We start from the raw sequence: 12,359 nt of genomic DNA, 5'->3' as shown, positions 1-12,359 counted from the left end.
ACCAGAGATAAGTACTCCCAGGGACTATAAACACATGTAGGGGACCTGAAGGTAAACAAAATGAGACTGAAGTACAAATAAAGTGAGACAAAATGGTTCCAATCCTTCCTATTTTCTTGCAAAATTTCAATTAATCACTGGCCTTATGGCCATGGGCTGAGAAACCAAGAGGTAAATTATATATGACTGCTTCATTAAAATGTGTTTAGTCTAATGTAATACATTGCTAGTAAGTATCTGCTACGAATATTTCATGATGTTCATCCTTTGGAGAGCACTTTAAAAATCTGTTCTCTGCACTCTAGAAGCAAAAGCAGAAGGTACTTTAAGAATTACTTCCATCTATATATATCTGAGTTTTGGAATCCATTATTAATATGAGCTACTGCCTAAACAGTTTTAAAAAAATATGAAAAGTCCATTGGTAAGAGAGAATCTGGGAGACTCGCCTGTACATGAAAGACATAGAAAAAATGTTTTTTTATTAGCATATGTCAAGGTGATCAAGATTTTAACAAATATCATTAATCCTCACAACAACCCTGTGAGGTAGGTAAATCGTTCTATAATAAAGCAGTATTATTTCAGATAAAGTGCAATTGCTAAAAGAATAAATCTGCATGAAGAATAACTTTGGTAATGACACCATTCATGTATATTTTAATATTTGTGTTTTTGTATACTTTGATTCATGCAATAACGTGTCCATGGAAAAGTTCACTATAAATCAAATCCTATTTGAATATACTTGAGACACTATTTAAATAAATTCTGTGGCAAATTCCTTTGTAAAATAAATCACTATTTTTTATTTTGTGTAAAAAAGGAATTTTCATAGCATTTTCTCAAAGTGATACAAATATCCACATTTATCGTTCCCATTGTTTGGTAAGTTATGTTAATGTGGCACCAAACTAATGGAAGATTTAATTTACTGAATTAAACCTTGCAATTTGGTATGTGGCAGTGAAGTGTGTTGTCACATAAAAGTCTCCAAATATACTGCGCTTAACGCAAAACCTAAGGCAGAGTCTTTTCTAAAAATGTAAACACTAAATAAAATAGAGGCTGATAAATTTCAAAAAGTATTCTCCCTTGAGACTCTTTTTTTCCTTTGAAAGGAAGAGAGATCTTAGGGTCTTTATAAAGAGACATAATATTCTCATCACTATAAAAGTCAGTGACTTATATTGCAAATCAAAGCCTCATGCTACCCGCAGATGTCACCCCAAAAATTTAAGTATTTTTTTTTTCTGCCAGTATAAAATTTACAAGGAAGAGAGATATTCCCAGGCATTCATTTTCCTCTTCAATGTATAAATTACATTTCTATTGTTAGTCCAACATTAGTAAATATCCAGTTGCTTAATACTTTTTATGGTTGACTTATCTGTAAAATGTATTTTAAGACAATTTCCATTAGATCTAATTATGAGATAAAAGTTTAGGATAGTTAAAAGAATTAATTTGTAACAATAACTTTAATTAAGCCTGGAAGCTTAGATAACACTTAAAATCTCTTGGCAGGTTTATAATGCTTTAGAGCAAGTGGTTGAAGTAATTTTCCATTATAAATAAATAGTTCAAGCCCAGAAAAAACACTCTCACCTATATACTTTTAAACATTGCTCTATGCAAAACAGGTAAATCAATGGGTAAAATCAATTAACCCATCTGTAGGTTGTACATTCAAATCCGTACCAGATCCAACAGTGCACTTTGGATTACAGTGAGGTAGGACGAAGAAATAGATGTATTTGGAACTGTTAAATTCACATAAACTGAACTATTGACTTCTACCCAGCTTTTATTTAGATATCCAAAAAAGAAAATTTAGAATTCAAAGGACAAAGTATTTCGGATTCAAGAACAAAATTATAAAAACCGTTGCCGAAGAACCCCCAAACTGTTGAAGTACATATAAATAAAAACTACAAAGGCTAAAAGATACATTTTATTTCAACATAAAATATGCTTGTATGAAAATAACCCAGGAAATATAAAAAAATACAAATATTTTGCATAGATCTTCTATAGAAAACATTTACCTGGGGCTAAACACTGGGTCATACTCTTCTGAAACTAGTATAGTTGAACTATTTCCTTGGATACCAAGTACACACAAAAGAAGCCCTTAATCTGGGGAGCATGGGCAGTAGGGAAACAATGTAATTTAGCATCGGTCTATATTTATTTCTCTGTTGCTCGAATATAAACCAATGATGACAAGAGGAGAAACTCTGGGGGTTTATTTAACAAAATTAAATTCACATTTCTGAGGCCATCATAGTGCATCCAATGTCCATCAATCTGGAAAGCGGCAGAATAATGATGCTCCTCTTTGTTAAATAACGTGGCGCCTTCCAACAAATACCTGTGAGGTAAATGACCAAGTCTAAGTGTAGCAGAAAATCGTAATACTTTGTTCTTAACAGAAATATTCCTGAAATTCTTAACTAAGGAATTAAAAAAATCAAGATTATTTGTATCCTGTTCCCTTAAAAACATATCCACCTGTATAAACCATGTACTATAACTGGTAATTTGGAGCAAAATGCTTAAGAATCTCTTTAATTGATATAATTTAAGAATTTTTAAAAACATTTTTAACAGATCAATTCATGACCTTTATGGTTCTATTAGGGTCCCTAGGTGGTACAAACTGTTTATGCTCTACTGTTAACCTAAGAGTTGGCAGTTTGAACCCACCCAGTGGTACTGAGGAAGAAAGGGCCTAGTGATGTGCTTCTGTTAATATTATAGCCAAGAAAGCCCTATGGAGCAGTTTCACTCTAACATATGGTGTTGCCACGAATCGGAATCAACTTGATGGCAACTAACAACAACACTTCTATTAGAAAAGAGAAAACACACAGGAATACTTTCCAAGGCAAAAAGTTAAAAGAACCCTATATGTCCTAATTTGTATGCATTTTTTTATATCTATAATGATAAGTAACATTTTATGCTTAAACGATGACCTCCTATATACTACTTTGATTTGTAATAAAATAATAGCCAGCATTGACTGTTTACTTTTATGTGCCAGGCACTATTCTAACCCCTTTATATGTGCAATCTCATTCAATCCTCACAATAATGGTACCAAGTAGATATTGCTGTCTCTCTTATATACATAAGAAAACTTCAGAAGCAAACTGATTAGGTTATTGGCCCAAGGTTACATAGCATATAAAATGGGCTGGTATTTGAACCCAATTCTGCCTATTCCACAGCCCAAGCATTTAACCACTATGCACACTGCCACTTACTGACTCCCATAGATTCAGATCCTATTCAGAATACATGAATTTAGAGATAGCTATGAGTTTTCAACAATCTTTTCTTCAGGGTTAGTCAAAATCATGATACCAGAGCATAAAAAATGTAAAAGAAATTTATTTTCTATTAGTTTAAAAAAAACACCTACTTGTGGTCAGATAAATCCAAGTAATACGGTACATATGCCAGATCTTCACATTTCCAATGCTGCATATTTAAGACAACAAAAGGGGGTGCCCCATGGCAGAAAATTCGTTGGGAAAATTCTCTTAAGCCACCACACCTAAAATGGAAAACAGGCACGGACATTACTACCGTTGAGACAAAGGTGCCTTTCATTACTTCTGGACTGTCTTTATGAATTTAATTTTCCAGAAGATGGGTAAATTCATAAGGTAAAAAAAAATAGGTAAGCATAATTACCTATTTTAGGTATGGGCAATGGTTTTGCAATTTATTACATGATTTACCTATTCCCAGGAACCCTGGTGCTGCAGTAGTCAAAGTGCTTGGTTGCTCACTGAAAGGGCAGTGGTTCAATTCCACCAGCCACTCCGTGGGAGAAAAATGTGGCAGCCTGCTTCTGTGAAGATTTACAGCTTTGGAAACCATATGGGTTAGTTCTACTCTATCCTGTAGGGTCGCTGTGAGTCAAAATCAACTCAACAGCCACATGTTTGGTTTTTGTTTGGTTTCTTCCTATTCCTAGAAGTTTATAAGCTGTGAGATTATCTGAACTAGAAATGATACTTTCAAAACTCTATGAAAAGTTATTTCTATTTAATCTTATAATCACATGTAGTCTGCTGAACTGATATTAAAGCTTTTATTTGTAGATATATTTTTCTCTCTCTGAGCTGGTTTCAATGAGGAATAATGTCAGAGAGGTGAATTAAATGACTCTTAGAGTCCTCTTTGCACTGGTTCAAAATTCCCTTTTGCATCCTTTTGCCAGTAGGATCTTCTACTAGCATGAAACAAATTATTTTTTCTTGATATTATCAGGTATTGAGCACGTGGATCAGAATACAAGAAATTATACAGTAAAATCTCGATTAACCGGAATGCTCAGGGCACAGTATTCTGGTTAACAAACATTACTGACTAAACTAAGTTAACCAGAAAACCATTTCTAGTTCACTATTTGTTACTAAAAATGCATCTAAAATATATTAGCTTAGTTTCTGGACTTAATGAGTACAATTAGCTGAACACAGTTTAATTTTTCTTTCTTTTGTAATTAATTAGCTGCAACACCATCCTTCTAAATACTCATTGTACAATATTGTAGGTATAGAAACTGTGAAGAGATTGGGTTGAATATGTTCTGCCCCTCTGGACTTTCTTTTTTGTTTGTTTTATTATGTTAAATTGTTTTGGTTGTCATTTACCTCTTTCTCCTAAATGTGAAGTGCAGAAAAAAATCCAGTAAATTGAGGGTCCCGATTAGCTGGGTTCCGGTTAACCAAGGTTTTATTGTACCTACTCAGCAGTGGGAAAAAAAGAAAAGGCATTTGGCTTTGTATTCATCAATTAGCTGTAATATCTCACTCTATATACTGATATTTGATAATGACAACATAGCATAAAATGGGCATATTAGACTGGAAAACGGCAAAGTAAACTCCCTGAAAACTTCAGTTGCTATTGCATAAAGTATTAATATTAAGGAGCATATCACCCCAGGCATCTTTACAAACAACACAGAAATACTTTTACCTTTAATGCCTATCATATACTTACCCACGCTCTTCACACAGTTCAATCTTGGAACAGAATAACTCATCCACAGCCAGTCGTATCAAGTTTCCATGTGGAATTTCTTGGGGAGGACTATAATAGTTGCAAAATGCATGTTAAGAACTGCTACAGCATTTTACAGGTTAATACACTGTTAGGATATCAAATTTTACAGGTCAATCCATTATTAGAAAAAGCGAGTACAGAAAACATGACTTCTGTTATTCATGTTTGTACATCTTGTGGCTATATAGAAACCAGGTGAATTCAATAAATGCTAATGCATGAGGCTGTCCAAGAAACATTAAATCTTTCTGTAAACTGATCTTGAAAGTTAGTTTAAATTAAACAGTTTTAAGAGGATTCAAAAGATGCAACCTGGTCTGATGGGAAGAAAGTAGGACCCAGAGGCAGGACTGCAATCCGCTAGTTACTTGACTAAATGCAAGTTACTTAGTCATTCCTGGACTCAGTTACCTGATCTGTTAAAGGTTTTTTTTGTTCCCTAAGTACTTCAGAAGTTCTTTTAAATACAGGATTAAAAAATAGGCAAAGGCTTAAAAAAGTATGAAGCAAGTGTTTTAAGTATCTAAGATAAGCAGGAGCCTTGGTGGCGTAGTGGTTATGACCTCAGCTGCTAACCAAAAGATTGGCAGTTCAAATCAACCAGCCGCTCCTTGGAAACCCTATGGGGCAGTTCTACTCTGTCCTATAGGGTTTCTATGAATCGGAATTGACTCTACGGTAATGGGTTTGGGTTTTTTTGGGTTATGATAAGCATAAGGAGCCCTTGTAGCTCAGTGGCTAAATGCTCGGCTACTAACCAAAAGGTTAGTGGTTTGAACCCACCAGCTGCTCCACAGGAGAAAGATGTGGCAGTCTGCTTCTGTAAAGATTACAGCCTTGGAAACCCTATGGGGCAGTTCTACTCTGTCCTGTAGGGCTGCTGAATCAGAATTGATTTGACAGCAACAGATGAGATAGCACAAAATGTTAGTATTAATACAGAACTGTAAATATTTCATTATAGTTTCAAAGCCTTTACAAATTTAATAGATATTACTTTAAGGAAAAAAAAAAAAAAAGGAGCCCTGGTGACAGAGTGGTTAAGTGCTGGGCTACTAACCAAAAGGTCCGTGGTTTGAACCGAACAATTGCTCTGTAGGAGAGATATGTGGCAGTCTGCTTCCACACAGATTACAGTCTAGGAAACCCTACGGGGCAGTTCTACTCTGTCCTATAGGTCGCTATGAGTTAGAACTGCCTCGATGGCAATGGGTTGGTTGTTGGTTGACTTATTCCTAATAAATCAAACCAAACCCATTGCTGTCAAGTCGATTCCGACTCATGGCGACCCCATGGGGCAGGCAGAACTGCCCCATATAGTTCCCAAGGAGTGCCTGGTAGATTTGAACTGCTGACCTTTTGGTTAGCAGCCGCAGGACTTAACCACTACGCCACCAGGGTTTCCTATTCCCGTTAGAGATTTCAAATAAAACTCATCATACGAGCAACACAACTTACTCTGTGTCATGTAACATTTCATTAACATACAGCATCAAACTACTATACACCAACAAATAAAAGTTAAAAATAGCCAGAAATTGTCAGATCTATAATGGACAGGGTTTACTAGTCTTGACTTCTTCTATTGAGGAATTTCTTATATTCAAATTGGCAAAAGATTTAGGCAGGAGTTCAATGAAATTTTCTGGCTAAAGGATATATAAAATGGCATACTAACATGGTTCAATTTCTGACAAAATTCAAGACAGCAAGCTGAGAAGTAATTTTTTTTTTTCCCCCATTTGCTGGAGGAAGCACTGAAATAGAGTACTTAAGAATACATGTACATTTTACTCTTGGTACAAAAACATTTTAATTAAAAATGTTCCTATTTCAGGTGGAACATAAAATTCACTAAATGCACAGAAAATATTTAAGACTTAAAAGCTACTAGCATTGCCTAAAGGGAAAAAGATCTATAATTAAAAAAAAACCTTCTAATATAAATGAACATAGCCAAAATAATACAAGAAAAGAGTCAAAGTGTATTTCAGAAAAGAGCCATTAATTGGTAGAATTTAAATATTTTCAATTTTCCAAAAGCAGTGTGATGTTATATTAAACTGAACATGCTATGAAGAAATGTGAATTTAGTCAGTTAAATTATATTATCTACATTCCCAAACGGGAGCATTCTGTTAGGCTGTTCTTCTGGACTGCAGGGCCAAATACCCCTTCTGACAACAATGTGTTTGGGTCTGATTTTCTGTCCTGTTTTCTTCTACTAGCAGTTATCCCCTTTCAAGCTCATTTCCTGGTAGCTTTAGTGTTTTCCAACACTTCACTAGGGCTTGCCAGTTTGGTCTCCCTCCCTGTCATTTACCAGTTTGGAGGTCTGCCCTCTCTCTGAAAGGCAGAAATACTCAGCTGGCTCCCAATACCCTTCCTTAGTTGCATCTCCCTCCTTTCCGGGTGTTAGATCCCATGTTTGAGGTTTCTGTTTATAATTGTGCTCTGGCCATGACATGAAGGAGTACTTTTGATGTTTTTCTTCCTGTGGAGCTAGCCTACCTAACAGAGACCTATTCAAACATACCAAAACAACAGTAAGTGCTCTTCAAGAGGCTAAACTAATGACACAAGGAATTAATAGCTATCATATTATTAGACTCAAGTGTAGAACTTTGTATACTGAATAATTCACTATTTTGCTACTGAAATAATTATCATTTGGTTTTGTAAATTCTAAGATGTTTGGATGTGATGGACTAATATTTTTTGCATGGGACCTACTGAGGAGTCTTGTATCTGTGTGTGGTTGCTTTATGGCCAAGGAATAAACAGCTACACAAGTTCTGCACTTGAACAAGTAGTTTGATCATATATGCGTTTGTGTTTCTAAGTACCGTTCATTGAAAAAAAGAAAGCTATCTTATTTTTGCCGAAAATGACAAAACAGACTTGATAGCGACTTACTTTATAATAATTATGCGCTGCTGATCTTCCCGCAGTCGAGTTGGGCATCGCCAGTTCGAGCAGTAACTCTCTTGAATGGTAGACATGAGATTTTCAAGATTTCTTGTAAAATTATCATGCTCATTCCCAAACAAATCAATTATTAATGAAGCTTTATGAACTTCAGATTTGTATTGCTGTTTTTCCATCTTGTCCCAAATCCAAAGTAGCTTCACAGTTGTAAAACTGTAGGTGTCCATTAAGTAAAGAAAACAGTCTATAAACTCTCTACCTAAATGAAGAGAGAGTTCCCTGGGGAAATTTTCATTTTCATTAAGGATGACATATAGTAACATCAAGAATCCGTCTATGGTGCAGGTATTTTTCAGTCTTATTTCAACATAGAGTGGGGTACAGGATACTGCTTTGCGGCCAGCTTTGATAGTAAAAACACCTCCCCAAGGAAGAACAGGCCTCCAAAATGAACGATCTTGGTTATAGTTATTTTTAATTGATGCTTTGATCTCTTCAAACAGTGTCTTCATCCTGAATTTTAAAAGTTTAAAACAAAACACGTAAACTTGTGACTTTGTATGTTAAATGCATGAAATATTTTTAAATGAAAATAAGGTTATCTAAAGATTTAAACTAAGTGTGGTTAGATTTCTCCCAATGCAATAAAAAATAATGTTTTTTAAATAATTCAAGCTATGCAGCATTTTCTTGGCAATCTGCATGGTGCAGGCCATTTTAGAAACTGCAACCTTTTCTTGAGATACAGAATGGCCATTTTATGGGCCATCAGGGTAACTGTATTACTGGTTTCATCTGTGATATAGGAAAATTATGTAATAAAAAATCTTAAAGAAAAATAAAATTGTTTAAAGATATAAACTAAACTTGGTTTGGTGTACTCATATAAACCTCCTTTTGCCCCCAAAATATAAGCTATTCCTCATTTTCTCATTAATAGATGTGGTCCTATTTAAGAAACTGATGTATTAAAATTCTTACCTGGAGTACAGAATAAGGACCATTTGATAGTCTTTATAATAATTACAGTACACGTAGAGAGAAACTATGTAATGACAAATTCTGTTCTAACAGACTAATTCTGGCATTTAACTTGGAAAGATGATATACAAGGAGTAATCGTGAGAACTTAACTGAATAGCAGTGTAACCCAGTGCCATTGAAGTCGATTCTGACTCATAGCGACCCTGTAAGACAGAGTAGAACTGCCCCACAGAGTTTCCAAGGAGGGCCTGGTGGATTTGAACTGCCGACTCCTTGGTTAGCAGCCATGGCAGTTAACCACTATGCCACCAGGGTTTCCCAATAGCAGTGTAGCTAATACAAAAATCATTTCTATTGACTCTGGGCTTTGTACTTACAATTTAAATGGTAAGGATATCCCATAATTTTAAATACAGAGGCCATGATGTGGAGATCTGATTCAGAGCTTGATAAATATTCCGATTCCCCTCCTACCCCCTGTATGTTTTGGTTATGAACTAAAGTGTCCTCTCTCTGTACACTGGCAGGTACTTATCTTTACTCCCACCTTGAGGAGAGCAAAGCATTTTGTTTTTAAGCCTTGACAGTGTTTTAATAAACATGCTTATGTCCTGTGTATGTTACATAAAACCAAATTTAAAAACATCAGAGGAATGAGGTCCTATTGAAATTGTATTCAAAGAATTGTTTTACTTGGGACAAACAAACGTCTAAAGATAACATGGTTTTCCAATGTTGCTTTCATGGAAATATGTATTTTTATGAAAAAAGGAAAGCATCTGAGGAATAGGAACAATGAGTGACTGCGGTCAGTGTCTTATTTTAGCCATCTTTTCATATGCCACATCCTCCCAAGCACAATGTGAATTCAACACTCGATAATAATGCAGACCTCTGTGTTTTGAATTATTTGTGTGAGAAATGAATAAATTCAAAATGATCTTGCAAAACGAGGAGACTAAAAATTCAGTTTTGTAATATATTAAACACACCCACCCACCCACCCACAGAGTTTTAGGCTTGAAACATGACACTGTGGACTCTAAAATATTCAACCCTATATTTAGTCTGAAGTGTACATGTTTATATATAGTTCATTTACACGTTGGTTCTAGTCAACCAATTTTAGGAACAAGAGAGTGTGGCAAATTTGGAGTCTAGGAAAACACAAACTCAGTTTCTTCTCAACAGGACCAGTTTCCTGAACGGATTTTAAAAAATCATGCAGCATTTATGTAAGAATGAAAATAACATTCTTCATGTTGTGATTACTTCTGTTGAATTTCAAAGGTCTTTCTAGCAAGATCCTAAGATTAAGGGCCTGAGTTCAGATTCCTAAATTATTGCAAATGGAAGGAGAACTTAAATCTCTGTAATATTTTTCTTCAAATTAGCTTTTGGACATGACCAAATGACGATTAAGCACAGCTCCGTAAAACAATACTTATACTCTAAGATAATTAAACTGCAATGATGTACACACAGACACACACACATAAAGTATGAAACTAATTTTTGGTCTTTTTCTGGGGGAAAAAAAGGCGAGGGGAGGGGGTTGGAAGAATGAGAGGGCACAATCTAGTTTCAGCATTTACATGTACCAAAGTAATCTACAACAAAAAGGATAAGTAAGATAGAGAGATGGCTGCAAACTGCTTTACTTAAAAGTCTTAAGGTTTCGCCACACCGTCAGAAAGCTGTTTCTTTAGGAACTGTATTGAACGCCCAGGGAGAGGTACTTGGTTGGCTGGCATCAACACGCCCTTCAGTTTGAATTAACCTGTCAATCTCCTCGCTTCTCATTTCTCTGGCAAAACGACCCCTTTCCTTTACGGTCATTTCCAAGGGTGACAGTCTACTACACACTGGCCATGAGGACCAGACAACCTGCCCAAGGCATTGAATGATGGACTCCCTAAACGCTAAGGAAAGGGTCCCCTTTCTAATCAGCGCCCCGAAATATTCTTCTGAAAAACACCCAGGCGCTCCCCCATGTAGCCAGCGCGGGGCTTCGGTGCAGCGCGGCGGGGCGCGCTGTGGGCACCTTTCTCCTGGCTCCGGCCACGCCCACCCGGCCCCTAGCCCCGGGCCTGCCGCGCCCTGGAAGGCCTGGCACGGAAGACAGGTCCCGGACGGCGGGCGGGTCCCCGAACCAGGAGCCGGTGAGACGGCCAGGCGCCACCAACCCGGCAGTGCCCACCAAGCGCCTGAGACTGCGGGCAAATGAGGGTAGGAGTGGAGGGCCGGCCGCGAAAAGCGTTCCCACACCGGCCAGTTTCCGTCCACCAGGAAGCCGACTCCTCGTACCTCCCCGGGGACCGAAAACCGCCGGTGCCGCCGCACCCGTCTTCGCCGCCGCTTGCTCATGGAGAGCCAGAGCTGCCGCCGCCGCCGCCTCATCTACTAATACCGCTGGCTGTCTCGGCCTCCCCCGGCCTCAGTGTTGGGCTCCGGTACGGCCTCCATCGCACCCGCTGCGGGCGGGAGCCACCGCAGCTCCAGCGCCCAGGCCGATCCGACCGGACCCACGGAGCCAGCACCGCGGGACGCGTCGCTTCTTATTACGGAGAAAGATTCGGCGCGACCTCCGCCCCCCTCCCCCAGCCCCTAGCAGCCAGACGGCACCGCTGCGCAGGCGCAAAGACGCCCCGGCCAAACGTGCGCGTGTAGAGTGTGTATACAGTATCCAGATTTGTCCAATGACAATCAGGATCAGGTGCGGGGGGCGGGACCTCGCCGAGAGGAGCGGCGTTCCAACATTGGGAGGGTGGGTGGGGCACCCGGAAGTGGGCAGAGTTTGCACGAAGGCGGGGCTCTGTAGGCAAAAACGCGTGGCTTTTGAGGTTTGTGCCATTTTAGGTATTTAGTTGTTTTTAGCTTGTGTTTCTAGGTCTTACCGTCTCACTTTATTAACTCAGAAGGGGAAAGCTTGGGTTCTGAAGTAAGTTACTAATTATTAAAGCTTCTGACTTAGGTATAAAAAAAAGTATATATTTAGAAAAAAACGAAGTAGAGCGTTAAATGGTCTTCAGTGTTCAAGGTAATGATTGGTCAATATTCTGTAATTTACAATGGAAAATACCGTTAAAAATTAGTTTTTAGTTCCATTGTAGAGATGAAAAAATTGAGGTTTGGAGATAATAAGGTTCCACACAACAAGGACATAGCTGGAAATTGGAGCTAGGTGTACTTAATGCCGGAGTCTGTGCCCTCAACCACTATACTCTTTTAGTAAGCCCTAGTTATCCTCCCATAGTCTAAGCCCCACATGGTTCTGCTCCTTAAGAGCACGGGTAACTGTCAGTCCACCCCTACCCGCAGTTAGAAATGGGGATGTTACTGAGATTTCTCCATCCAAC

At 37.9% G+C, this 12,359-nt stretch overlaps 1 protein-coding gene across 2 annotated transcripts; it reads right to left on the bottom strand.

Moving 5' to 3' along the window:
* Positions 1 to 1,465: 1,465 nt before the first annotated feature.
* On the bottom strand, positions 1,466 to 11,390 carry C10H14orf28 (chromosome 10 C14orf28 homolog). Of its 2 annotated transcripts, XM_049899223.1 has the most exons (5): positions 11,308 to 11,390; positions 8,005 to 8,529; positions 5,026 to 5,115; positions 3,431 to 3,565; positions 1,466 to 2,374 (listed from the first exon to the last, which is right to left on the bottom strand). In XM_049899223.1, the coding sequence occupies exons 2-5, from the start codon at positions 8,526 to 8,528 to the stop codon at positions 2,191 to 2,193; spliced, it is 933 nt and encodes a 310-aa protein (XP_049755180.1). In that variant the 5' UTR covers position 8,529; positions 11,308 to 11,390; the 3' UTR covers positions 1,466 to 2,190. The 2 variants fall into 2 exon arrangements, with proteins under 2 accessions (XP_049755180.1, XP_049755181.1); XM_049899224.1 differs by lacking the exon at positions 11,308 to 11,390 and having other exon boundaries at positions 8,005 to 8,751.
* Positions 11,391 to 12,359: the final 969 nt, after the last annotated feature.

The sequence above is a fragment of the Elephas maximus genome, chromosome 10 (assembly GCF_024166365.1).
Source record: "Elephas maximus indicus isolate mEleMax1 chromosome 10, mEleMax1 primary haplotype, whole genome shotgun sequence".
Classification (NCBI taxonomy): Eukaryota; Metazoa; Chordata; class Mammalia; order Proboscidea; family Elephantidae; genus Elephas; species Elephas maximus.
This window is presented reverse-complemented; position numbering and strand designations above follow the sequence as displayed.